At 46.5% G+C, this 27,836-nt stretch overlaps 1 protein-coding gene across 2 annotated transcripts in view; it reads left to right on the forward strand.

The window, feature by feature from the left end:
- The window catches only part of LOC149347126 (sodium-coupled monocarboxylate transporter 1-like), a 60,616-nt gene that overhangs the window by 19,807 nt on the left and 12,973 nt on the right, over positions 1–27,836 (forward strand). For both annotated transcript variants that reach the window (XM_089586892.1, XM_089586891.1), the window contains exons 3-11: positions 1,510–1,575; positions 3,572–3,623; positions 4,006–4,073; positions 15,104–15,261; positions 16,135–16,275; positions 16,360–16,489; positions 18,784–18,872; positions 21,239–21,348; positions 25,185–25,252. In XM_089586892.1, the coding sequence (XP_089443018.1) occupies positions 1,510–1,575; positions 3,572–3,623; positions 4,006–4,073; positions 15,104–15,261; positions 16,135–16,275; positions 16,360–16,489; positions 18,784–18,872; positions 21,239–21,348; positions 25,185–25,252 (882 nt within the window). The remainder of the gene's footprint in view (positions 1–1,509; positions 1,576–3,571; positions 3,624–4,005; positions 4,074–15,103; positions 15,262–16,134; positions 16,276–16,359; positions 16,490–18,783; positions 18,873–21,238; positions 21,349–25,184; positions 25,253–27,836) is intronic.

Raw genomic sequence — 27,836 nt, forward strand, 5'->3', positions numbered from 1 at the left:
TTAGCATGCTCATTAAATAGAAAATTTCGTATTCCTCGTTCTGCCCTTTTTGTAGCAATATTAGTTTGGTTTGCGAACTAGTGTTCGGCAACACCAGTGCACAGTAACTGAGTACTGAATGAAACAAAGAATTATAAAAGAGCTGTTTAAGGTTGGCAGGGAATGAATGAGGATTTGTATTGAGCACACCTACAACTCTTGACGTTTGTGAGCAAAGTTAATCGACATGATCACCTTTATTACCTGTGGTATTTTGGTCCCGCTGGGTCAGGACATTGATGCATTCTGGCGACTCTATATGAAGTGCGCAACCTCTATTGTTATTACTTCTATACCCAGAGAGTGAGCGAAAATATTAAGGCGGAAACCTTTAAGGCGTGATCGTTGTAGGCAGGACGTGTCGACAGAAGTGTCAAGCTTCTCAATTGGTCGAAATGGTCGTGACATCACAGTGTGCGAATTTCAAACGGGACCAATTGTACTTTGGCTGGTAACCATGCAACCAATTAAAGGGATGGTACAGGGATGCTCCAAGCAAAATAAATAAATAAATAAATAAAACCAAGCAGGAAATTGGTCGAGTAGGGGAATAGAAACAGGGTATCTGGAGTGCGAGACGAGCACAGTAACCACTCCGCCATGCCAGCTCGATGGTTTGGAATGAACAAAGGCGCGTCTAGTGAATACGGTGTCTTCGTTCACTCCCATCTTCCTCCCTTCGCTGACGGAAAAATAAAAAATAAATAAAAGTAAAGAATTAAAACATTAAAGAGACAAGGAATGAAATATTAAAGAGAATGAAACATTGAAAAACAAACAAACATAAAAATAAAGAAATAAATGCGAAGCAGTGCGCAAGGAAAGGCTTTCGCCTTGCAGCACTTTAGAGAGCCAAAGTGCCCTCTTAATTGCTTTTGAGGTCTCCGTGCTGATAAGGTACAGAAAAGGCGAAAGCAAACCTCTACAATCTAAGCAGCAGGTGTGACTTTGACTTGGGCACTGTTGTGACGTGCTTAACCTGTGCTTTCTGGTATGTGCGGAGAAGCGGACTTTTTTCAGTAGACGAGTGAGTCCAACATAGTTCTTTACAAGACACCGTTTACCTGCGTGAGAACTGAACAGTTAGGAGAGAGGCTTCGCGGTTTTATCTACAAAGATGGAAGTGAGCGATAAATAGCGACGACGACAGCTAGGAGTACCTGTGTATACACAAAGGAGGCGGACAGGTCGTTAACGATGACAGCTAGCTTTTCAAACTTTTTTTTTTGCTTTAAAGTAGGGTTATGGCGAAGCGAATGCCGTAAACTATTTGCAAGGCTAGTCCCAATAGTAAGCTAACACCAACTTAAATCCCATGCTTTTTAAACGCTGATGACAATGGCAAGCGCGATGACAAAGTGTCGTCAGAAGTCAGTGACTTCCCATTTTCACGTAGTTCATTAGACGCCATTACTCGCACGCCGCAAACATTTTATTTGTGATTGTTCTCTTCTTTTCCATGACACAAAGTACTTGCGTCTGCGCTTCGACAACAAGGTCGGCATCATAGCTTGCGTCGTCTATTTTGTCCTCAGTGTAAGTGAATGACGCTTATGTGGATAATTTGGGTTATGTGGGTTTAACGTCCCAAAGCGACTCATGCTATGAGAGACGCCGTGGTGGAGGGGCTCCGGAAATTTCGACCACCTGGGGCTCTTTAACGTGCATTGACATCGCACAGCTCGCGGGCCTCTAGCATTTCGCCTCCATCGGAATGGGACCGCTGCGGCAGGGATCGAACCCGCGTCTTTCGGTCAGGAGAAGAGCACTATAACCACTGAGCCATCGTGGCGGCTATGTGAATGAAAGAATGGTCTGTGACACTCTACGAGTAAACGATTTACGGTTCTTTGCACTAGGTGTCGGCAGGTTTTTTACAGTAGGTGTTTTGTGATAATAATTAAATGAAGTTATTGCTTTTATTTAGATGCAAATAATACTATGGTTCAACAATAAATTAAAACTTATGTCCTGAAATCGAAATACACTTCGATTAACAAAAATACTGCTCCACAGAAGCAAATCTGGTGTTGATACAAGTTCCCGAATGCCGTGACTATGCTGCATGGAAGAAGCTGCCGATACCATTCGAAATTCTTAAATTAAAATAAATAATTCGAGGATGTGCTAAGGAATTCACTACAGAAAAAGGTCTATGGAAAAAGGAACCTACCAACTGGTAATACCTTACTGTAGTCGCGGTCTTGAACTGCCAGGCGTATGACAGCAGCAGTGATGTGAAATAAATAAATAGGATCTGATAAACTGGGCATCTGAAATTTGTTGCATTTGCAAGGAACCATGCCCAGTGGTAGACTGCTTGTGTGTTGCCTCCGTCATCTGAAGAGGGCGTATGTTTGAAAATAAAGACTGCCGCGTTATCTGTAACGCAATGAAAATAAGTTATCCCCTTATATCATTTACTTTTTACTTTTGCTCTCTCAAGCGGAGCTAAGTTCACGTACGCGGCTAATTATCATGTTGCATGTCATGCCCGTTATTTTTATATCTCGCTAAACTAATGGTATCAACAAGTTTGTTTCTAAACGTGACTGGCCCCGTCTTTGGCTCTTGTCAAAGATATTCGTTCTTCGGTCTTCTTCAGGAAGGCGTGCGAAAATCACTACCGTTATCAATCACAGAAAACTAAAACTTTTCGGGATCACCTACAGATCTTGTTCTTAACGATCGGCATTAAAAATTCCTTGAAAAGTAGCTGGTAAACATTTTTTTTTGCAGAAACTTTTCGGCTCATACTCTTTGGTCCAAATTAAAGAGCAGTTTTTTCCGAATATAAATAATTTGCTTCATTGTTAACACCTCAGAGCATGCTTGTGGTCTTGGGTAACATGAAATTGGATAGTAGGCCGTGTATTTTGTTATGGCGATCAACATAACAAGGTATTCCTGGAATCTTGACTAATTCCATCCATCTCACTATTTTTCTGTCGTGATCGTATCTGTGGCAACTGAATTCCGGTTGAGAATTCCGAAGAGAGTGGATGACTGCATATAAATGGCAAGCAGCTTTTCAAATACTTTGAGCATGTGTCGTCTGTACATCTGAAGAAAGAGGCAAACGAAGAAAGTTCGAAGATAATGAAAAATTGAAGCGAACAACTTATCAGGAGAGAAAAAAATAAATCAGACACAAACGCATTCCTGTTACTAGTGCTGAAAAAGCTCTGACAGATCAAAGTTCCAGAAGTTCCACAGCTGCAGACAGATGTAGCTATTAGCTTAGTGCCCATTAGGAGGGGTACCTTGCCCTCCTGTGATCACTCAGGCAAATGCTTCTAGAGTATTTGCCAAATAGATCAACAAGAAGGGACTATCAAACCAAATATGTTTCGCTGCCGAGAGATCTACCAGCTCCATATGCAAAGCCATGCCCCGTAAGCAAACCTGACAGCGACGTATGTATTCTGCGGAGTCGCTTTTAGAAGGATGTGTAATCGTTCTTTTTGAAGTACGCAGGAATGTGCACAACATTCGAACGTATTTCCAATTTTCTGAACGTTCTCGAATGCAGCAAACACTGGGAGCAGTGGGCATCTACAGCGCCGCCATTGGAATTTCTACCTGTACGTATTTCTGGCCGTTCGTCTTCATACCTGTTGTTCGAAATGATGATCAGTTGAAATGAGAGGAGCTGGCGAAAGATCACGGGTACGGTGAGTTTATTAAAGGAATATACTCGTTGTGAACTCATCACTGATCACCTCATTTTGCATATTATAAAGAAAATAAAACGTGCTGAGCTAACGAACCAGGGAAACTGCATACTAAGCGTTTGCGGAGATCCAACATTTTCTTTTTTCAAAAGCAAGCTTACCATTTCAGAATTCGGTTTTTTGAAACGAAGCTTCCGTGTTCAATCACTGAATGTGTTTCGCGCCGTTGTGTGATATAACCAGACATTGTGCTCTGGCAAGACATTTCCATTGAGTGTTTTCTTCTTTGCAGTCTTTCCAGTGCCTCTGGTCTACTCAAACATAGGCATCGGGTTGGCAGGCACGATATACACAGCCATGGTAAATGAAGTTTCGAACTTTTGCTTAAAGCTAGGCAATATGCGAAACGTTTAATGCGACCTCGAACATTCCCTTCGGTGTGGTTGGGTGCATATTAGCTGGAATATGACTTGTGCTCAACAAAACAGGCCACGAACTAGGACATGTGTGAGAGAGACACACATAAGTTCCTGCACCCTTAAAAAGGAACTAGAGCTGCGAAGCTTAGTGTGCTACCCTATCCAACGCGCTTACGCAAGAAGGAATAAAAAAATACGCTGTCGCTTGTGTAGCTGTCATAGAATTAAAGAGCCACTGAAGATCTATACATTTGGCCTGTATTGACAGCGTGCAGCGTTTTAATCACAACGAGACCAGTGCCCCGAAAACAGATTGTTTGCACTGTTTTAAGCTAGAAAAACCCCCAAAGGGTTTAAAAGTGTCGCCATCACCGGATGATTTTGACGGCAAAACGTGTTCATCAACATTTAATTTTTAGACGCGGATCCCAGACTCAATGCTACAAAGCCATTGACTTCAGAAATGTGGTAACCTGTTGCTTTTCGGTAAGGACGTCAAGGATTTCAATCTAAGATTTTTGAAACCTTCTTTCTAGCCGATAAATCCGTCTTTCGCTGCTGGATAAACGTCCACATAGGGAGAAAGTGCCGAAGAATGGATTTTTGCGGACAACAATAATTCATTGGCTTTGTCCTTAGCGTACCTTTAACAACGTGAATAATCTAATAGAGAGTTTTAGAATAGCGTCGGGGCGAATAGGGCGACCCTATCCGCATGCGTTTAGGGTTAGGGGAACGGGATCACGTTTTCTGTCTATAGAATAGGGTCGCGGATGGCCGCTTTGCGTTGCTTGAAGGCAGCTCCATGACGGCGGGAAAGAGAAGCTTTCCGAACAAATAAGTTAGTATATATACTATACTTTTTTCACTGTGTAAATAAAACGACGCGCAAACTATTTCAGTTACCAATTACTAATTAGGAAAAGCGAAAAATGATACAAATATTTTTTTTATATTGCGAACACGTTCAATCCGAGCCAAGACTATTCACACAGGAAGAGTAGTAGTAGTAATGGTTTTTTTAATATTTTGCATTGAATATGGAAGGTAAAAGAATTTTTTCTACCCCGGCATCTGCTATCGCTGCTGGAAGCACCTGAGCAGGGGCAGCGGAAATAAAGGATAGCAGGCAGAGTGTAGAAGTGAAATGAAAGAGGAGAGGGGATAGTAGAAAGGACAGGGAGAGGCGTACACTGACAATAAATCTATTTACATATATACATGATAAATATAAATATATACAGGTCGCACGCGCGTGAAGGTCTGGTAAAAAATTACAAACGTGCTTGTGAAGATCAGTAGTTCGAACCTCCCGCGCTTCTGACGTCAGTCGACGCGTACTAGCTAAGCCTAGCCGCTCAGTAAGCACGGAAGCAACCTGAAAATTCGGCCTGTTTTATCGTTAAAATTTTGTTGTTCAGGCAACTTCAGCCAAAGCGAAAGCCTCGTGCGCCTTTAGTTTGATGTGAGCGCGACCCACAGAGTAGCGGCAAAGACGAATCGGTGATGAAGCGAGAGGGCCCGCTTCGGCGGGCGCCGCCATGTTGTCCCAACGTAAACCGGCTTATGGGCGCACGCTATTTCGCCGATTTAGCGTTAGCGTCGCCCGCTCACCCAAACACCCAAGGGGTGTTAGCGTTCTGCGCATGCGCAGTAGCATCCCGCTATTTCCCTATGACCCAAAGCGATAGGGTGACCCTATACTAAAACTCGCTAATGCTCCAGAGGACCATGTTTAATGGCACGCATCTCTAGTTCAGAAAGAAGCCTTCGTTTGGAACGGTCAGGATCGCGACCTCTATCTCGCTCGCCGAAAACTCAGATAACCAGAAAGCAAGAAAGAGCTTTTTAATTCTCAACAGCGAAAGTAAAGGATTCAAATACGTTAGCGTACGATGGGTAGCATTCGCGGCGAAAGAGACGTGAACGATCAAAGGCAACCGCGTTGCAACACAAGAACCAATACGGAGCGGCGGCAAAACAGCTAAGCGAACGTTATTCAAGGAATGTCAAGGCAGTCGCAGGCGACCCGTCCGCTGGTCCAGCGAAGTGTGGCCCCCAACCTCTGTTTTTCTTCCTTTTTAATGCAAAAACATTACTAGTCAAACTACGGGAAAAGCCGGAAGCGTGTTTGTGGGTGTGTATACTCGTAGATGGTACCGAAAACTCCAGCGGTGGAAAGAAAACGAGGGTGACGTCATTAAGCAGCCGTATGACGCACGCAGGAAGCCGAGCACCGCCGCTTCAGACAATCTTATCCATGTAGTTTATATTTGCTCGCCACTGGCCGAACTGCATGTGGAGCCATTCATGTGATCACATTTGTACTAAGATTGTGACGCAACAGTTCGTCGTACAGGGTTCCGGTGATGTCACACAGATAAAATCGTAAAAAATAACTTTAATGCATGCACAAACATTATGCGCAAACAACGCACCCAGGAACAGGAACTGCGCAAGTGCACATTGTTGCGGCTCAGGTAGCCTGGTCGGGCCGGAGAGGGGAAGAGGGAGGTCGGAGACGAGGTTGCGGGAAAGGCAAGGAGAAGGTTATACACGTAAATTACATTATGTACAAACAATAACTAAGAGAATGTCTCATTAAGAGAGTCTCGATAACAAGGAGCTTGGTGACGAGAAGCTAGTCGGCCGTTCTCGGCGCTGTTTTATAGCGTTTCCTTTCCCTGGGCTCCCTAGATGGAGGCCGTTGTGCAGAGGAAGGAGTGTCCTGAAAACTTCACTGGCACCCATGACACACACTCTCCTTATAGAACCACGCCCCCGTAACGTGTGGGGAGAGAGAGAAGGATGCCGTCTACATCGCGCAGACGTTGGAATGTCCACGAGCGGCGTTCCCGCGCTTTTCATGTGGTCGCACGTGCAGGGTCCAGGCTACGTACAGGTCCACGCGGGGTAGGGAAAACGCTCGCTTCAGCTTCTTCTTGGAAGAAAGATGCCGCTGTCAAACTTGATGACTGAACCCAGCTGACCCCCGGGCCCCTCGGAATGTCAAGTACTGCCGGCCTCTTGGCAGCTAACTTCGTTCCGTAGAAGAGGGTGCACTGCAGAGCTGCACTGGCTGGTTTCAGGGTGGATTATTGTCGCCGCGTCCGTGGCCAATCCGGGAGTTCACCGTGCCTTGAGCGACTCGTCGGCATTTCGCTGCAACCGCGCCGATTTTCCCTCACGACGAAGGCGAAACGTAACAACATCCCCGTTAGATAACAACCAAGAGAAAGTTCTTGTGCGCCAGCGTTAAGGGTTCGAATCTTGAAAATACCCGTTGTCTCGTTGTCTAAAGTTAGCTAGACTGGGAGAAATAAAATAAGTACTTAAGTAATTACAAATATGGCCGCGACTGCGCAGCCCTTGGGTTTTGAACCCGCACCGGCCACTGCACGAGAGCACTATGCAACCGGCGCTTTTTTTTCAACATGGTACTTATTACAGTGATTCTATGCTTTATGTACATGAACTATGTACAGGCATTAGGATAAACTATTCCGAATCGATAACCCCACATGTTTAACTGCCACTGTCTCGTGCTATGCATTGCATATCATCTTCAACTTGCATCCGTGCGCAATGAATCCAGAACCCAGTGCTATCGAATTCCCCTCTTAGGGTCCCGTAAGCCTTCCCAAAATTTTATAGCGTGGAACCACTAAGGTCTTCAGTCATCGGTGTCATCGTTCTTTGCCTGAAGTCTGGCCTTGGAAACCTAGCCTCCAACCTAAAGCGAAATGAGACGTGACGTGCTAGCGCACATGCTTCGCTTTTGGCCAAGAAAACTAAACCTGGTCTAATTTTTTTTAGCCAAACGTCGTCGAAGTATCGCCAACCTGTATTTTCTTGATATCAGAAGCTTCGGCAATTTCGGGGTAGTTCTTTTTTTTTTTTTTTTAAACGTCTTTATTTCTGCATTTAGTAGGCCGATACCTTGCGGCAGAACTAAGGTGCTTCATGGAGGTTGGGGTGGGGGAGTGGTTAAGGGTGGGGGTGAGGATGGGGGTGGGGGTGAAGGTCGGAGTGCGGGTTGGGGACCGGTGTCCACTTCTTCCTCGAGGTAGTGTCGTCCCGAGGTCGGCTCCGCGAAGTGATGGCCTGGCCCTTCATCTTCCTTGAAGTAGGAAAGAAAAGTTCGCCAGAGCCGGAGTGCGTCTGATGGCCCGATGTGCGATGGCGGATCGACCCATTCCTGCAGGGTTCCAGGTCGAAGCCCGCCCAGGGACTTGAGTGCTCTTTCCCGTACTGCGTCAAAGGTAGGGCAGCTCCAAAGGAGATGTTCGGCCGTGCCTCTGGCAGGGCACGTCGGGCACTGAGGAGTCGGGTATGAGCGCGGGTTTATGAGGTGCAACTTCGCTGGTGATAGAAGCTGGCCGGTCTGGGCTCGGCGAAGGAGCACTGCCTCCACTCTCCTTAATGCGCTATGTGGACGGCGATATAGTTGCTCAGGGTTGGGCAAGTGCTGGAGTATGCTGCGACGATAGCGTTGTGCGCGATGCCATGTCTCCGCCCTATCCATATGGGGTGATGACGGGTGCGCAACGTCATCAGGGGGCCAAGAAGCGGAAACGAATGTGGATCCAGGCAAAGGTGCGGAAAGAGCTGCTGCGCGCGCTGCCTGGTGTGCCTTTTCGTTTCCAGTGATTCCTTCGTGTGCAGGAATCCATTTGATAATGACAGTGTAGCCCTCCTCTCGCAGGCGACGGGCTTCTGTTCGAATAGTGTTGAGAACGGCATAGTCAGCTCCCCCTGCGCGGCAGGCGGTGTACGCTGCTTGTGAATCTGTGTAAACATGGTAGGTGCAAGGAGCCGGATCTTGTCTTTCTACTATTCGAGTAATGGCAAGTCGTATGGCCATGAGTTCGAGATTGGTGACGGTGTGTTCCTCGGAAAGCCGTTGAACTACTGAGGTATCTGACACAGAATCGTGACAAGCTATAGCGGCACAATGTTGAAACTGAGCGGCGTCCGTGTATAGTTGGATGGCTCCTTCCTGGGCTAACTTGTATGATGTCTTATCGTGCCGTTTGGCGGCAGCTTTGCGCCTTTGAGGATTAGCCGAACTCATATTCTTTGGTAATGGCATACCATCTACTAAGTCGATCAGTTCCCATGGCGGGGCAGCGGACGAAAGTGGCTCTAAGTTGTCAACGTTGTAGCCTAATGCCCGCAGGATCTGTCGGCCAGCCGCCGTTGTGGAGAGACGGACTCGCTGGGCTAGCGATTGCTGCTCTGCCAGATCCTGTAGGGCATTGATTTTGCTGCATGCGTGTAGGTTCACTACTGGGCAGTACTGCGGCAGACCAGTAACCAGGCGCATCGCCTTGCGATTGATTCGCTCAAGCTGAAGGCGTTGGGTTGCGTTAAGCCGCATGTACGAATATGCGTACAGGATTTTTGATGTTATGAGTGCCAGGGTAATCTGACGGAGCCCCACCTCCTTGATTCCCCATCCACGCGCAGAGACGCGGCGCATAAGGTGTAATGCCTGATGACAGCTATGCATCGTGTTGTGAAGCCAGCTTTTGGCTCCTCCATCCTCGTCAATAAGCATGCCGAGTATACGGATTGTTTGTTTCCGGCAGATAACTGAGTGCCCTAAATGAAGAGAGATAAGTTTGCGTTCGGCCTCGGCTCGTACCCGCGAACCATTTAAGACAACCACATACTCGGTTTTTTCGGGAGAGGTTTCCATTCCACACTTCTTGATGTATTCATGGACGGCATTAAGGCCTGTTTGTAGGGCTAGTTCTTGCTCTGCAGGGGACCCTGAATTAGTCCACAACGTTATATCGTCCGCATACACGGCAAAATTAAGACCGGGTATCGACGACAGCATTGGCGGGAGACCTGACATAGCAATGTTAAAAAGAGCCGGTGATTTGACAGCGCCTTGGGGGACACCTGTTTGGTTATGTTGCCATTCACCCTGAGTATCTACAACCATTACCGAGAAAGTTCTTTCTGCAAGAAAGGCTTTCACGAAGCGGTAGAGGTTGCCGCCTATCCCCACTTCCTGTAGCCGGCGAAGTATGGTCGAGTGGGGCACGGAATCAAACGCCTTTTTGACGTCTACCCCAACAACCACTCGGAGCTGTGCGGTGCTAGGGTATGCGAGAACGTCGTTATAAAGCCTTCTGAGAATGTCTTGGGCACAGAGCCCTCGACGAAAACCTACTTGCATAGGAGACAGGACGTTGTACTTGTCTAAGTACCATTCAAGTCTTCTTAGAGCCATACGTTCCATGACCTTACAAAGGTTGGACGTCAGCGATATTGGCCTGAGGTCTTGTAATGTTCGACTTGGCTTGCCAGGTTTTGGAATTGGTATTACCACTGACTTCTTCCAGGCAAGAGGAAGATCACCGTTGGCCCAGTACTTGTTCATCTCTTTCAAGAGGGCAACTTTATGTGACTTGGGAAGGTTCAGAAGTGTTGAGTAGCGTATATCATCCGGCCCTGGGGCGCTATTGTGATTGGAGTCATACAGAGCTGCCTCCAGTTCGTCTAACGTGAAGGGAACGTCGTAATCGTTTGATGTACCTGATACGGGGTCCGCAGGCAAGACATCTGCATTTTCAGGTTGGGGAAAAAATACCTTCCCTGCTTGTATAGCTAACTTCGCCGGGGAGACATTCAATTTCAAGGCCATGCATTGGGCAGGGGAAATTGGCTTCTTGCGTCCAAGGATAGCTCGAAATATGTGCCAGGCCTTCGATAAGTTAGCTGCTCCATTGAGTGAGTGGCACAGCAGCTGCCAGTCTTGGAGAGCGAGCTGCAGAGTATACTTCTCAACTTCTTGACTGATGCGAGTGAGAGCACGCCTCCGATGGGGTGTCCGGCCTGATCGGCGATACGCCTTGAGAGCCCGAAGCCTACGATTCCACAGATTCAAAAAGTGGGAATCCGGCTTTGGGGCATCAAACTTGACTGAAAGCTTCGTTGTAGCTTTCTTCTTGGCATCGCTGATCTGAGTAATGAGCTCGTCTAACCCTGTGGGAGCGTTCACCGTACCGAGCATTCTACGAAAATCGTCCCATGAGACGTGCTCCTCTATTCGACGGCGTTGTTGCCGCTGTAATGACGTTCGCCCTCGAGGAACCCATGAGACCACCACGGGATAATGATCACTGCCCATGACATCATCAGCCCTCGACCATAGGATCTCACTGGGATGAGACACTAGTGTCAAGTCGGGGGAAGTGTCTTGTTGACCTTTGTGCTGGCCAAGGCGAGTAGGTAGCGTGAGGTCGTTGGCTATGGTCAGTTTCGCTCTGACAATTTGCTGCCAAAGGTGCCTTCCCCTAGCATCTGAGTGATGATATCCCCAGCTGCTGTGCATGGCGTTAAAATCACCCCCAACTACAACGCGATCCTGGGGATATATCCTTAAGAAGTGTTCTACAAAAGACATATCTACTCGATATGTCGTAGTACCGAATGATCGCGCATAGATTGAAAAAATTAAGGCTTGTTGGTCGCCATCTAAGCTAAGGCGTACTCCCGCTACCTCCTGCGTCTGCGTGCACCACGCGGAAGTATCTAGTTCAGTGTGGGCCGTGCGCGACAGAACAAGAACGCATGCCTGCCCATTGGCTATTGGAGGCGCAGATCGCGATCCTGGCCCGGGACGCCGGTGCTCTATGGAAGGGGTGCAGTAAGGTTTGTACCCTATTAGATTGGGCTTATTAATGCCAGTCTCCTGAAGCAGGACAGCTAGAGGAGGCGTTGGCGTGATGGACAGTCTCCTCTGAAGTTCCGCTTGTTTGCGACGGATTCCCCGGCAGTTCCATTGCAAGAACCATATAGGAGAGTCCGAAGCAAAAATGTCATGTGGTTTCGCGCTAATTCCTGCCATTATTAAACTGAAAGGTACGCGGAAGTGAAGATGATGTGTGCCCAATTTCGGGCTCTTGATTCGGAGAAACCTGTGACATTCCCAAGAGTGGGAGCATACGCTTGATCACCTCGGCAGTGACCAGTTCGATAATGCGCGTGAGCTGGTTTTCATCTAAGTGTAGCGTACGCGAGCTATCTTTTGCAAGATTCGTTTGCGCGTCGCGTTGCGTATCACGGAGTGTTTCAGCGTAAGCCCGATGAATGCGCGCTTGCTTTGGTGCCATCGCGGTATGCTCAAAAACTGCGGTTAGAGATGAGGTGGCATTCCTTTGACTATTGCTCTCAGATTGTGTGGAGGGCTTGTGCGCGCCTTGCCGTTTACTTTTATGTTCGCTGTCTCGTGTCTTCTGCTTCGGCTGACTTTGTAGTGGAGGGAAGTCCTGATTAACAAGCACAATTGACTCCGAGGCTGATTGCTGTGTACTGACAGGGCTCTTGGGCGCCGTCGTCGACACCGTTTGGTTACCACGTAGAATCTCGGCTTGTTGTTTGCGTTCTTTCCGTCGCGATACTCGGATACGACGGAACATGCCATTCCTCAAGGTTTTTGTGGCCTGCCGCCGAGCAGGGCACTTTGGGTCCGTGGCTACGTGGGGACCTCTGCAATTGCGGCATAGTGGTTCCGTCGGACAAACCTCGAGGTTTCCATGTGCAAGGCGACCGCAGTACGAGCATCGACGTTGGTCGACCAGTGGACACGAAATTGCCCTGTGTCCGATTTTGTGACAGGTCTCACATATGATAGACTTCGGGTGATAAGGTGTCACCGGAAGCAGTATGCTGTACAGATGAATTTTTCGGGGAAGTCTCGAGCCCTCAAACGTGATTAGAGCTTCTCCGTTCTTGCCCATAGGCCTGGCGTTTATTATCCTGCACGAGTAGCACGTGAGGTTTGCCATGAGCTGTTCGCTTGTTAACCCGTTGGCACGATAAATGACCCCGCGGATCTGGCCGGGGCGTATGGTTTCATAAGCTTGGATAGGTGTCTCCTTTCCAGAAATTAGGAGAGACTGCAGTCCAATCAGATGGTCTCTGGCATGCATATGCGATATGTCGACAGCAAACTGATTGCTTCGTTCAAGAGGCCGTACTTGAAAGCCAGAGTGAAAATGAATTTTCCGAAGCTCATTAGCAACAGCTTCGTGCAGCCAGTGTGCGGGGAGTGTCCCTAGTTGTCCAGGTGAGGTTAGCTTAATTATCACAGTGTATTTAACACTGATTGGATCGGCGGCTGCGGCCTTGTTCTTTCGCCTAACAGGCTGCCAATCATCTTCTTCAGTATGATCATTATCAGCCAATTGATCGATTCTGCCCACAGGGGTGACTATGGACGCTGAGGCACAGCCTAGCGATCGATACTGCGCATCCGTGAAGCGAGCATTTATAGCTATCTGCGAGTGGGCATGTTTTACGCCGTGTCGTTTGTTCTCAAAGCGAGTGCTTTCTTGAGCCATCCGCGAGGTGCCTGACCCCATCCTAGGTTGCTTGGCAAATTTCGAAAACGGAAAAGTGCAAGATCCTACCTCGGAAGGGGCGCTTCCCGGCTTGTTTTCCGTGGAAAGAACAGAGAATGGGTTGGAGACAGGTATCGTCGCAACCACTTGAATGGCTTCGTCATCTGCCATGCTTTCGTCGGCGCCGAGCACGGCGTCAGGTTGGGCCGCGTTATCTGTGCCGCTGCAAAACGATGTTACCGCGGCGTCTTGCCGAGGCTGCTGCGTAGCCATGTTGGCGGCTTCGGCGGTAGGCGTATCCGATGCATCCGGATGGTTTCCTGGGGTAGTCGTTGACGCGGAAGCGTTGAAACCGTCGTCCACAGGTGGAGAGGAACACGATGGGGGTGGCCCATTCATTTTTGGGAGCCTAGCCCAAAAACGTCCGGGCCAAAAAGCTTCAAAAAGTCGGAGCGATGCGAACGTGCGTCTGTTCGAGACGGCTGCTTGCAGCGCCCCCCCGGGGTAGTTCTTAAGCTCTCCGCACCATGCCACTTCCAATGAAAGGAAAAAAGATATGAAAAACACTAACTGCGTCATAGCACGCTGGATACCTCAACCGCGCCATGATTCGAGAAAGAGAGAAGGTAGTGAAAGAAGGACAAGAAGGGAAGTGCCGTAGCGACGTACTGGTAAATTTTAATCACCTGCTGGTTCATTACCGTACAGTCACATACCACCGCACACTGGTGCCTTTTGCGTTTGACCCCCTGAAAGGAAGACCGCGGACACTGGTTTAACACGAACGTCGGGGAGAAAAGGTTGCCTATGTAGTGTAAGAATCAATGAGGAGGAAAGGGTGATTCATGCTGGTGTCGATTGATGTCTCGGAAGAAGCGCTGAACGCACTGTGGGAATGAAATTCGTGGAGTGCCGTTCTCTTACTTCTGGGATCAGTCATAAAAGTGACAGTACGCAACGTAATTTCTACGTATTCTGGCAAACGAATGCATTTGAAAAATGACAGAAAGCAGCGACGCACTGCGGAAACCAAACTAGCTAACTTCAGATGTGAATCAAGATCACGCAAGCCAAGCTAGCGGACTGGATGGGAAAGATCACCCTTCGTTAGGTGGACATTATTTCCACCCCATTGATCTTTTAGAACAATAAATTTTCTACAGTCCAATCCAAAATCAGTCCAATGCACATGTAGTGAGGACCACTCTGAGGACCACGGTCACTCTGCGCATGGACGCGTCCCCTACTCTGACCTCTCTCGAGCTCCACTGGACCAAAACAAAGACACCAGGTTTAGTCCACCTGCCCATTTGATTATGGTGACACATGCTGGCGACAGATGGCGGAAGCTGTCAGGCACACAGCTGTGAATCCGCATGCGTAGTAGGCGCCTAGTGGATGCGGATTGCGTCTTGATTGCCCTCGTGCATGGCGTTTAGGCTTACAAGTGTAAGCCGTTAATTAAGGAAAAAGACTGATGTTGTGTGCCAGACTGCACGTCCTTCCCTCTACTCCCCTGTGCATTTAGTCTTTGTGCAACGCTCTCGTTGAGAATGTTCTAGCTTACCGAGGTTTTGCCCGCATGCTAACAAAGGTTATTTTTGTACCGAAGGGCGGACTCCGCAGTGTCGTGTGGGCGGACTGCGTCCAAGCCCTTGTGATGCTGTCGTCGCCGGCAATAATAATCGGAAAAGTCATCTACGACTCAAGCAGTGCTGACCCACCTCTGAGGCCTCTGAGTGATTTCAACATCACACAATATATCCTGCGGTAAGATTTCTTGGCAGAAAGCTTTCTTTTAAAATATATGTTAGAAGCGCTGCTGTATAGAGCTTTCCAAGATAAAGAGATAGAAGAGCCGTGCTGTGTCACTGAAGGAAGTTCCTGGTGCCAGCCGCACATAGACGCTATAGTAACAGTAAGATGCCACGCTGCAATCGAAAGCTTGCTGGACCGTGAGAGCGTAGTTATTTCCAGGCACACAGCCTATCTGTTTAAAAAGCTGATTCGAGGAAGAGCTTATGCAAATACGTGGCATATTCAACGAGATTCGCTGAATAGAGATGAATAATGGGCGCATTTCAAGCAGGAACAGTTTTCAAAACTTTTTGAAACCTCTCATCTATCGAACTATTCTCGTTACGCCAGCATTACTGTGATACTCGTTTAACTTTTGTCTTGAGCAATTTCTTCCACTTCGTCTGGTGGACAAAAAAATGGGCGAGTTGTTTCGAATTCAAACCGCTACAGCGGAAAAGACGGAGACAGAAAGAGAGAGGAAAGACAAACATGGCCGTGTTTGTCTTGCCTCTCTCTCTTTGTCTCCGTCTTTCGTGCTGTCACACTATGAATCCACTTCTCGGAGTCATCCATGTAAAATAATTTTAATCAGTCTAACTTACTTTTCTCTCTTAAAAGGGCGGGACCCATCTTTATCCCCTCGGTACCGCCCGTGACTACTGTGACAACAAGCGATGTGGTCTGAGAAATCTCAACAACTGCGTTAGATGTGAACCATAACACACAGCGAACAATTTTGCATCTCTCCGTCACATTTCAAACGCCTGCAATAGAATGTCAGAAGAGGCATGATGCCTCTTTCTTGAGCGGACTTTCGAACGAATCTTTAATTCCGACACGCAGAACTGATTTCGACCTCACCAGCGACGAGAACGTCTGGAGTGGTCTGGTTGGAGGGCTGTCTTACACCATTGTGCGCGTCGGATTCGACCAGATGGCTGTCCAGAGGTTCATCGCTGCGAGGAATCTGCGAGAAGCGAGAAGGTTTGTACTATGCTGTTTTGCTTGTCGGCGAAAGGATTCTAAAGAATCATCGAATAATATTTGTTTCTATCTCCGCAATTCCAGGATAGCGATCACTGGGGCTGCGTTCGTCGTGTTCTTCTTCGGACTGGGAGCATGCGGAGGGCTAGCCATCTTATACTGGTACAGAGATTGCGACCTGGTCCTCTCCGGTGCCATCAGCAGCTATGATCAGGTAACTTTAGCCGACTGTTTAATTTTTTTAAATACGAAAGCACTATATGTGCCGTAGTAGCAGTGACTGCACATGCTGTCTCCAAGAGGTGTGTAACACGAATGTAATGCATGCACTATATGTGCCGTAATAGTAGTGACTGCACATCCTATGCTGGCTCCAAGAGGTGTGTAACACGAATGTAATGCTGCTCGACTGGCATGACTCTTGTTGTACAAGAGTAAAAGTGCAGTAACGTGCAGAGCGATTGATTATAAATTGGGTTATATGTAACAAGCGATGCAGAGACAATACGAAGCGGCGGGCTCGGGAAGAGGCCTCAAGTTAAATGTGCTAGTTGGGGAAAATTTGATCCGGTGATGTTTTTGTAGAGCAAACACACAGTAACAGAAGAGAGCGAGAAAGACTCGGTCAGTGTCTTTAACGCGAGACACATGTACAGATCAAGGCGCCCACGAAAGCGTGGATAAGACCGAGATTTTAAAGTACGCTCTATATTATTTCAGCCACGCCCCATCTGACTGACCGATGGCCAGCACAGCTTCCTTTCTCACTCGTAATAAGTTCATCATTTAGCTCCCGGTCCGCTTGTGTAAGCTATCGGACTTTCCGCCCACGCTTTTGTGCTTGGTCAGAGCTTTCCTGTATTGAATTGGTAATTTACTTTGAGTGAAGATACACTTAAAAAACGATACCTTGAATTTCGCTCGTATTGGATTTTTCGCAAGGAAAACATGATTGGACTCTAACACGCTCAGTTTTCGATTCTCCTGAAGTTCACAGATTTCGTGAAGCAACCACACAGGTGTAAGACCGCCGGCACTTGACCTACTTGAAATGCTACTTGACGTGCTATCGGCGAGAAGGAAGTAAAATGTTTTGTGCACGTATCGTATCATTCACTGATGCAATATTCACAGAACCACAACACAAGAAAGTTCTCCCAGAGGTTCTACCCTCACCGTCTGTTCTCTTTCCATGTAACACTGCGGCAATACATGTACTACGTCCGCCACGGTGGACGAGGCTGGCACTGGCGCACACTACCAAAGTTAGGTTATAGGCAACATAAGTACCTCCGAAAGTAGAAGAGCTACAGCCGGTTCCGTACAGCTCAGTCGGTAGTACACCGTAGGCGAAATTCGGAGGTCGTGGATTCGAATCCCACCGGCGACACGCGGTTCTTTTTCCTACATTATAATAAATTATCTTTTAGCCATAAACAATTACACCACAGTCGAAAAAAAAGAACATTACCCTATGCTTTTAGCTCGCTTCCGTCGTATGTATGTTGGTATATAGTTATTGAAATAGAACAGGACCAAGAAGCAAACACGTACACGGCACCACGTATGTTTTTTTTGTCTTGTGTTTGGGCTTTCGTAATGTAAATGACTAAATAGACTAGTAAGGCTAATTGTTTTGTTAGTCCGGACAAGACACTGGTGAAACATCTGTCTTGTTCGATTTCTGTTTGATAACATTGATAACCATTTGTATCCCAGTAACTACACATGTGGCCTTGAGGATACAAAGGGTTAAAAACCAACTAGTCCAATATGTACCCTATAAACGTAGCAGAGGAGTGAGATTTTTTAAACTGCTTGTGGTAGAGAGAGCTTTGCACTTTTATAGGGTGGTTGCGCTAAATAATCGGTGTTTGTTCTTCAGGTGTTTGCACTGACCACGCTCATTACTCGCCGTTTCAATCAATCAATCAATCAATCAATCAATCAATCAATCAATCAATCAATCAATCAATCAATCAATCAATCAATCAATCAATCAATCAATCAATCAATCAATCAATCAATCAATCAATCAATCAATCAATCAGCCTTTTATTTTCTCTATATTAGAGAAGGAGACAGGACTAAAAGCTCGCAAGCTTGACAGAGGTCCTGCCCCCTTTTTTCACGCTGGCATTGCAACAGACAAGCGGCAATAAATTCTGGGCTATACATTATAGCACAAAAGAAAATAACACACCTTGGAAAATAAAAAGCAAAAAGTACCAACACAAAAATACATGCAGCGCTTGGCGCTTGGCTGCCGCAGTAGCACTTAAAGAGCCTATCAGTTCAGCCGGGAGGAGCAGTTTTGTAAACTGGTGCAAATGTTTCGCGTAAACTGCAGAAACATTTGTCAGTGACATCAAGCACGCATTTGTTAAGGCCAAAAAAAAAGGGGGGGCCAAAATACACAAACTTTACGCTGATTTTTATTCAAAACAAAAATTGCGCCATCTAAGGAATATGGCGAGTGCATTCAGCACCTTTGCGTCTTCCTTACAGGTTGTTCCGTACTTCATGAAAGAAAGGTTGTCCGACGTTGCAGTGTTGAGGGGTTTGTTCCTGGCTGGGCTTCTTAGTGCTTCTACGAGGTGAGACAGAATACTATACGCTATCTTAGTACACGATATTTCTTTCCTGAGCATGCAGTGTCTGACAGAGCGCGTCACGGCGATAATGTTTGCAACACTGCATTCCATTTATTCCATTGAGCAAGTTTTACGTCAAGATAGTAGCTAACATGCTTTTATTCTGCGTTTCCTTGTGCTTGAAAATATGCTATCTAGTGGAGGCTTTTGCGTTTTTTTTTTTCATTTTGCGCCTCCTCCTTCTGCAGCCTCACTTTATGCTTTCGTATGTGGAAACGACAACAAATACAATAAAATCAAAATTTTTTACCGCAAAAACTGTATACAAATCTATTCGGCCTTCACCTCATTGCGATTAAGGAAACTTCTAAACTGAGCTCACCTCCGATTCTGATGGATGGCCTTTAATCTCACAGTATGGTTTTGCCCCTAAAATGAAAGAAAAATAGTTGAGCGGTTTATTTGCGTTAATTAATCGTTAAAATATTGAGCTCTAGCACATATATAACATCCACCTGCTGTACAATCCACTTGTACAGACCGCATCGACATGTCTCTCAAAATTTTTAGAATAAAAATCTGGAACTTAATGATGTTCACCCTCTATAGCTCAATGTCGTTCGTCATCCTCAGTTCGGTTATATCCACTGCACGAGTGATACCGTGAATCACTGGTTAATCCTGTCCTGCGCCAGTTACGGCGCAGCTATTCCCACTAATAATCTAGTCTCAGCTTCTACACTGATAATGTGCCGCCGCCTGCTGCACTGCGTTGTTCTTGAAGTACACTTCGCTACCATAGCAGACCGTGGGTTTCTTCGCTGTGCCTTACCGCGTTCACTCTTCTCGATGTGATCTCGATGTCACCTTAACTTGGGCTACCAATTAATAGAACAGGTAACCGACGGTCACTAAGAGTAACGAAGTAGATTTCATGAGAAGGAAAATACCAAAGAGGGTGGCAGAGGCTCAGGAGGGTGGACTATGGTGGCCACAGCTGTTGCAAGAGGTAGCCGATTCGAGAATGGTGGAAATGGCCTTTACCCCAAGTGGACGTCCTGTGGATGACCATGGTAGCAATGGCGAACACTGGCTGCCGTGACCAGCAGGTGCATTCGTAATGCAGGCAGGCACAGCACCGGTTAGTCATAGGCAGAAGTAAATGACTTCTTATGGCTACCTTTGATGCCACGGCCAACGTTTTTAGATCTAAAAACGTTGGCCACGGCTGCTGTCTTCTCTCGCCGGTAAACTTGAATTTTCGCAATGCTCCTGGAGCCGCCCGTAAGTACGCTTAGTCGTGAATATAAAGACGATTTCACGTAATGAGTTCTGACTAGTTTCGTAGATTTTAATAACAGTCTGATGAACGGTTGAAGTCAAGGAACGCAGGTGAGTGCAGGCGAAATATGGTACAGGAGTAAAAATGTAGGAGTCACGGTGTCGTATCAATCGGATGTTTCAGATATGCGTCAAGGAATGAGGTTTGATAAAAGGAGCAGAGGAAAGGAGGTAAAGGTAGCGGTCACATCTTCACTGCAGGCATAGCTTCCCAACCTACCAGTGCACGGTATCATTAGGTTATGTAATCCTTGCTGCTTCGACCTTAAAGAAAAGGCTGCACTTAAATGGCGAACCAAACTACAAAAAAAAAGATATCCCCCTTGGTTTCAGTGGCTGTTGACTTCCATCACGTATGCCATAACGAGCGCCTCTTTTCCCGTCACTTGTATTCATAACAGTTTTCCGAGATGATGTTTTCTAATGTGAACAAGCCGAAATGTGGAGCGAACGTGCATTGCCGTACTTTGCTACTTTGATAGCGAGATATTCCTGTTAAACTGGTTTAAGAATATGTAGTATCAGCAAGAAGTTAAACGTGAACACAGTTGGACCACGAACGGTGAAATAAGAAGCTCTAAGCCACGGTTAGCTCAATGGTGGCTCATGCTATTCAAGTTTGAAGGCGCGAAGACTCTTCCTCAGAAGTGTTAATAGAGCTCGCTTGTATTTCCTCTCCGGGAGCTAATACTTTGCTATTTTTGCGCTGCCCCCCCCCCCCCCCCCCCCCCAGTTATTTTTTGCGCGTTTCAATCGTTGCAGATGGCAATTCGGTGCACCTTTTACCCTGAAACATGAATCAGGCTAGTTGTAGTCTGGGTCGGAAAGAACGCTGGTAGAATGTTTAGTTTCGTTCACAGGCTCTGTTCGCGTTTTATTATGGCCTGACTGTACGTGGTAGCGACAAGCTATACAGCTAACCTTTTCGGATGAAGACTGCCAACATTTCCTCAGCTCGTGTGTAAATAAGTTACTTTCAGCCGCGTTGATGAGACTGCACGCTGAACGTTTTCTCTTCAATCGTGCAGCACAGTATCTTCGATCGTCAACTCAAACGCCGCCACCTTTTACATCGACATCGTCACACCGTACGTGAAGATGAGCGAACGGACAGCCAGCCACGTGGTGCGAATTCTAGGTAAATAAGTAACAACTTGCTATATTTCAACTGCGAGCTTCTCATAAAGACACGTTAATAGTGTTTCTGGCGCTTCTTCGTTGGCGGAAATGACACATGGAACCGTGGCATAGAAAACAGAAAAGAGATCCCTGTGCAATGCATTTAAGTTATTGGAGAATAATGGCCCAGGTTGATGCAGGCAAGTCGCCGCAGCATGTCCTTCAAAGAACTTCTTTATTACGAGAGCTATAGCAATGGTGACTCATCTCAGCGGAAAAAACACATGAACGCGCAGTAGGCGCTTTACACGTGGCGTGTACCAAGGTGATGACAGAGTACCAGCTATGTTTCACAGCCTATCTTCGCCAAGAAGGCTACTAGAACATCAGAGAAGCCCACAGGCTACAGCCCTGATGTCTGATGCTTTGATATCATGCTCATGCCTTAATGATGTCTTTGCAGGCCATGAAATTTCAAAAGTGGTTTTAAGAAAATGAAATATTCATTAACTGTCCCACTTCTCGGTGGACACCTAAACTGCGCTCAGAGGGGGATAGGTGGGAGTGAAAGAAGAGACAAATAGGCGCCGTAGTGGAGTGCTTCGTAATAGTTTCGACCATTTTGAGATAGTTAATGTGCACTGGCATCCCGCGGCCCGAGAGCGTTTTTAGCATTCCGCCTCCGTGGAAACGCGGCTGCTGCAGCCAGTTCCGAAAAAGGGTACTCAGGCTCAGTAGCCGTGCGTCCTAACCGTTCAGCCACCGAGGCAGCCATTAATAAGGAGCCAAGGGAAAAGTGGAAAGAGTTACTTCGAGGGCTAGTTACAGCAACGCACCACGCTTAAAAAAGAAATGAGCAGTACCAGTCGCGAATGACTGCGATCATGCGAGGCCGGACTAAGCGGTATGCGATCAGCTTTCGTGTTTCACGAATTCCAGGGTGCGAAAGGGTGTTGAAATGACACATACTCACAGGGGATGTGATACCCCAGGTACTTTTTGCATTTATGGGAGGGGGTGGTAGCTGTCCCGACCTCTCAGCAGACGCCCTCGAGTTAGCTTGACAACTGAGGAGGAATTCAGCTACCAAGTGACAAAGGGGGCTGACCGTTTGGTTCACAACTTTCGCCTGTCGATAGCCAGCTAATGGGTCCCGGCAAAAAGGTTTACAAACAAAAGCAAGTCTTATACATTGAAGAGAAAACATGGAGTAATTCCATACTACTCATAAGGGCACAGGAATGTATTTTCCCAAAGCGATGGAATGCATGGAAATCAACCCTCAACAGAGGCTATAATACAAAGAGATCTTGCGAGAATAGTAAACTAGAGAGCTAGAGACGCAAATATAATAAACACAAGTTGTTCACGTGTGTACCCTTTTATATGTATTCTACCTCTCAGAAAATGTAAAAGAACATAAAAAAAGAAAGGGAGCCGACACCAGCAACGTTTTGCCAAGCACTGCGACAGTCCAGCGACCGGAGGGAGACGATAACTGTGACGGAATTTTGTGACAGAGAGACATCGTTATCAGTGCCACAATGCGAAAGAATTGGACCAAAGGAAAGGAAAGACAGGACGAGCGCTGCTCAGCACTATAGCCGAACAAGCGAGTTGGCGATGCATTTTAAAGGGAACAGCGCGAAAAACGTGGCTGGCCAACAGTTTCGTTCATCTCGGTAGTAGTGTTGTAGCGCTTTCACCAAAATAGCCGAACCAGCATCTCTACGGGCAGGCAGGCCGTCAGCCTTAAACGCCCTTTATTTCGAGACATACTGCGTCTGTTATTTGTTTCGTGCTAAGGCAGGTACGCAATAACATAAGCCTGCACCGTACGGATGCTGTCTCATTCTCCCACAGGAGCACGGGTCGCCATCGTTGAGGTGAGGAGGAATCTCCAAGAAGGGGCGATTCATTTCTTTTCCGACTTGGCGCTGCCGCTTCTGAGCGAAGTAGAGAGGACATCACTTAACAAGCGCACAGTTTCGCGCTCTCCTACAGTAATCCAAACATTTTTTTTCCATTGTTCTCGTCACTTTAGACGGCATGTGCGGGCGCAGGTAAAGGTAGGCGCATGAATTTTGCATTATTTTCCACGAGTGTATTAGAACAGCAGTTACACTTGCCTTATGGTGGACAGTACTCATACCGTACTAGTGAATGTAATAGAAATCACGGCTTCATAATAGGACATTGAAAAAAATACAGTTCGTCGTGCATTAATACGGTACAGTGTCCTAATTATAAACACTCTACTCCAAGCGTTAACGGATATTTTATGAGATAATAGAAAAAAGGACCAAATACAGGTGTCGCTGGCACCAGCCTACTTCGCAAGTAAAATGTTTGTGAACATCAATTTTTCACATGGATCTCGAAAGCGACGCATCACCTCAGTCCAACTCGAAACGGTAGCAACCGTTTCTTTTCGGTAAGGGCCTCCCTAATTTGAATAGACACGTGGAAATATTTCTAAATCCTATTTTACCGCCGATAAATACGTCCTTTACGGGGAAAACACCATCATAGCCACAAGGAGCCCAATGACCAATTTTTACTGAGAAAATATTTGGATGGAAATGTCTTCAGAGTAACTTTATAATGCTCTATAACCGGGATAGTAAATTCACTGCATAATGTAATGTCGTGGCACTCATTGCGACGCCTTTATGTACTCAGTGGACGCTCATACGTGAGTGATGTAAACGTATCTGAAAGAAACCATTACGCAAGAAGTACAGTTTCTCAGAGGTGCAGGGGGAAAATGAAGCACTGAAGGAGGCTTCACGAATTTGCTTCGCATAAAAAAAACTACATTTGACTCGAATCATCAGACTCTTAATTACTTCATCCGAAACCCGACGCATTTCCGTTAGTGTAAGGCGCAGTGGAAGTGTTTTTCGGGGTACACATAAAAACGCACCTGCATATGCAACCATTTCTGCCATCAGCTCTGTGATGTGCGGCAAGACTGACTAAAGATACTGCAGTTGGCTGTAAAGCACCTGTAACACAATGAGTTAATATATGGCAAGAACTATGCGGTGATGGGTTGGCGCGTTACAGTAATCTTAGGAATGAAAACGATAAGAAAAACAGTCTGGTGGTAAACACAAAGGAGTGCATTTGGTAATCGAAGGCTGTGATATGTATTTATAAAAGAGAGCTGTCTTGAACACCTTAACACAGCCCCGCCGCGGTGGCTCAGTGCTTACGGCGCTCGGCTACTGGCCCGAAAGACGCGGGTTCGATACCGGCCGCGGCGGCCGAATTTCGATGGAGGCGAAATTCTAGAGGCCCGTTTACTGTGCGATGTCAGTGCACGTTAAAGAACCCCAGGTGGTCGAAATTTCCGGAGTCCTCCACTACGGGGTCCCCTAGGCTGAGTTGCTTTGGGACGTTAAACCCCAATAAACCATAAACCAAACCTTAACACATTCACGTGCAGACAGATTTGGTCACAATTAACGCTATCATTTTTCCAGCATTTGTAGCCTAATATGTATTCTTTGAAATTCTAATCCCTTGATCCCTCGCGTACACGTTTTTCAGTTTGGGTGTTGTGATGTTAAGTTTCCAACCATCGTTGGCAGTCTGCATAAAGTGTTGTACATGCCTTTCAGGAGAACAACCTCTTGCATTCTGCGTGCGAACCGGATTAATTAGCTTTCTTGAAACCTACGCAGACCGTTTAGGTGGGGAAAAAATTCTGATAAGATCGGACGAGCGGCTCTGGAAAGAGCTAAACTTAAAACCATGCCTTCGAAGGTAACCAGAAAGCGCAGAAAGGGCGTACAGCAAACGTGCAGTGGCGAGTAACAAAGTGTTTTAACCTATGGACGCTGGTTTCAGCTATGGCAAGTGGTATCATCATGACGCTCTATGCCATTGCTGTACCATACATGGGCACGGCTACCAGAGTACGTATCAACTTTTCAGTCAGTCAGTCAATAGATCTGTGTGTGGTTGTCTGTCTCTGGCCATGTGGCTGAACATCTACCTCTCAACCGGGAGGTGTTGGGTTCGCTCCCCAGTGCAGCCGGGTACCCACCCGTTTTGCAATCAGTACAAGATCTTCCCATTCCTGTCTGTCTGTCTTTGTTCTGTCTGCCCGTCCGTCCGTCCGTCCGTCCGTCCGTCCGTCTGTCTGTCTGTCTGTATGTCTGTCTGTGCGCCTGCCTGCCTGCCTACCTGTGGGCCTGCCTGTCTGTCAATTCAAGATCCAAGGCTGTTGGTGGCCCCATGAACAAAAACAGCGAAAAGGCTTCACGCCCGTCCGCTAAGGGCACACAGCCATTACAATGTTTCCTACATCGTTAAACGAGAAATAGCGAAAAAGAGCGACTGAATAAGGCGTGAATGGAAGAACTCATCACTATGATGGAACAGCAACAACTTTAACGCCAGTATTCAGTAAATACACAGGGGAAATTAGATGAAAGTGATGCATATTTATGCATTGTATATATTTGGCATACAACAAAAAGCCGCCTTTTGTGGAGATTACATAACAGGAGATGAAATTACAGAGAAAGTATTTGCACCGTAGAGTACAGTGCAAAATTCTTTCTACGTAAGAGTACAGTGCAAAATTAGGAGCAATAAAATGGTAGGATCAGCAGGCTAATTATAATATAGCAATGTAAATAATATATCGGAGACTGTAAACACAAAAATCTGCGAATGATAACGCTACAGCACATATCCTACGTTTTCAATACAATAAAAAAGGCATTAGAGCATATGACAAGTGTTGCGGATTATAGACTTCCGGCGCAACAAACAGCAGCGACGCAGTCGTGAATGTGCAAGAAACTACAACTTGTCCTGAAATAAATAAGTATTACTCAGGTTATTATAAACAGATACCAAAAACGAAAATATGCTGAGAAACTGTTCTGGTTATTGAAAAAGATATGTATAAAATTGAATAGTAAAGAAGTCACGAGAGAATGAAAAGGAACATTAGATTTCAATGCCACTGCATATTAGATTATCAATTCAGATGCATTAGGCTCATTGGATATGTGTGCTCCTAGCTCTGTCACTCGATGGCAGTGCATGTTTTGTATGACTGAACATGCCGATGAATGACATACGATGCGCTTAACTCTGAGGATGGTCGAGGTACAGAATAAAGCCTGATGGTGAATGAAAGAAATCGTGGTTTACAGATGAACGGGAATAAGGTTTCTGTGAGAGCGCTAGTCGAGAAAGTTCAAGGCGCTGAGTTGTCTTGTAAATCGGCACGATTTCGCATGAGAACGAAATGGTAAAGCACAATATCAGACTACCATAAGCAGTTTTTGGTGGGAACAATGCGAAACCAATGCGCAGACTTTACACGCATTCTTTACACATGAAATTTGATTTTCCTGTCTTAGCGTAATTATTTTGATGGAGTGAGTGTAGACACCATATAGAGTAGAAAAATCCCTCTAAAGTGTGTTGCTGTTACATGCGGGCGTGCCATGACTGGTCAATCGGCAATCGTCCAGCGAACAGAGAAACGGCCTGATGCTCTGCAGTCAGTCATGAACAGACGCCATTCTATTTCAATTAGCACGTTAATTTAGCACATTTTACTTCTTCAGGTGACGAGTTAATAGATAGGATTAAGCATCTCCAGCCAATTTACACATAAGAACAGGTACTCTATCGGATAGAGTACACCAGCCACTTTACTCTCCCTAACCGCAGTTTACTCCACTCAAATTGCCTAAGGGGTGAAAAACTTCCTTGAGGAAAAAGTACAGTGTCAACCACATTTAGCGGGAACACAGCTCCGCGTGGCTGCGTGCATGCGGAACACCATTACGACCAAGCGTGTAGTAAACTGGTGCAAAGGGACAGATGACACGAAGCACCACGTCAAGGTCTCTCTTCTCGTGCGCTACTCTGCACTGATTCATGATCGCGTTAGATGCAGTGGCATTACGCGTATGCGTGGCCACGCAGAGCCGTGTTCCCGCTAAGTGTGAGTGACCCTGTACATACAACTGTCAGTGCACTCTCTTTTTGAGCAGAAGTAGCTGGACGTTTTTTTTTTTCGCGTGTGTAGTGCAGCGTAGCTATATAGTCACAGGGAGCAACACCTCACGTAAAGTAGGCCTTTTCCTGATTCCGCTGAACGCAAATCAAGAGCTAAAGAGCTCTTGTTCTGAGCTGCAGGAGAAAAGAGATATGCCTGAGCAAAGGTTCTGGATAAGTACCAGTCGGTGACGGCCTGCTCTTCCGTACAAGTTTACGAGAAGAGACTACCTTGTAATGGTCGCAATCTATCCAATGCGTAGCTCTATCGCCAAGGGAACATATTTTACGCCCTCCAGAGCCGACATTCACAACTTAGTACACCTGTTCCAAAAAGCGACCTTCCGAGGAAAAATGCTTCGCAGAAACCAACGATGCGACGGTCCAAGAAGAACACTTCTGTCAGAACCGGTAAACCATCTTCCTTCGCCGCGTTGCACAAGTCTAAATACTTCATATTGCTGTGCTACTACA

This window comes from Amblyomma mixtum, chromosome 4 (assembly GCF_055824585.1).
Source record: "Amblyomma mixtum isolate Tamu chromosome 4, ASM5582458v1, whole genome shotgun sequence".
In the NCBI taxonomy this organism is placed as follows: Eukaryota; Metazoa; Arthropoda; class Arachnida; order Ixodida; family Ixodidae; genus Amblyomma; species Amblyomma mixtum.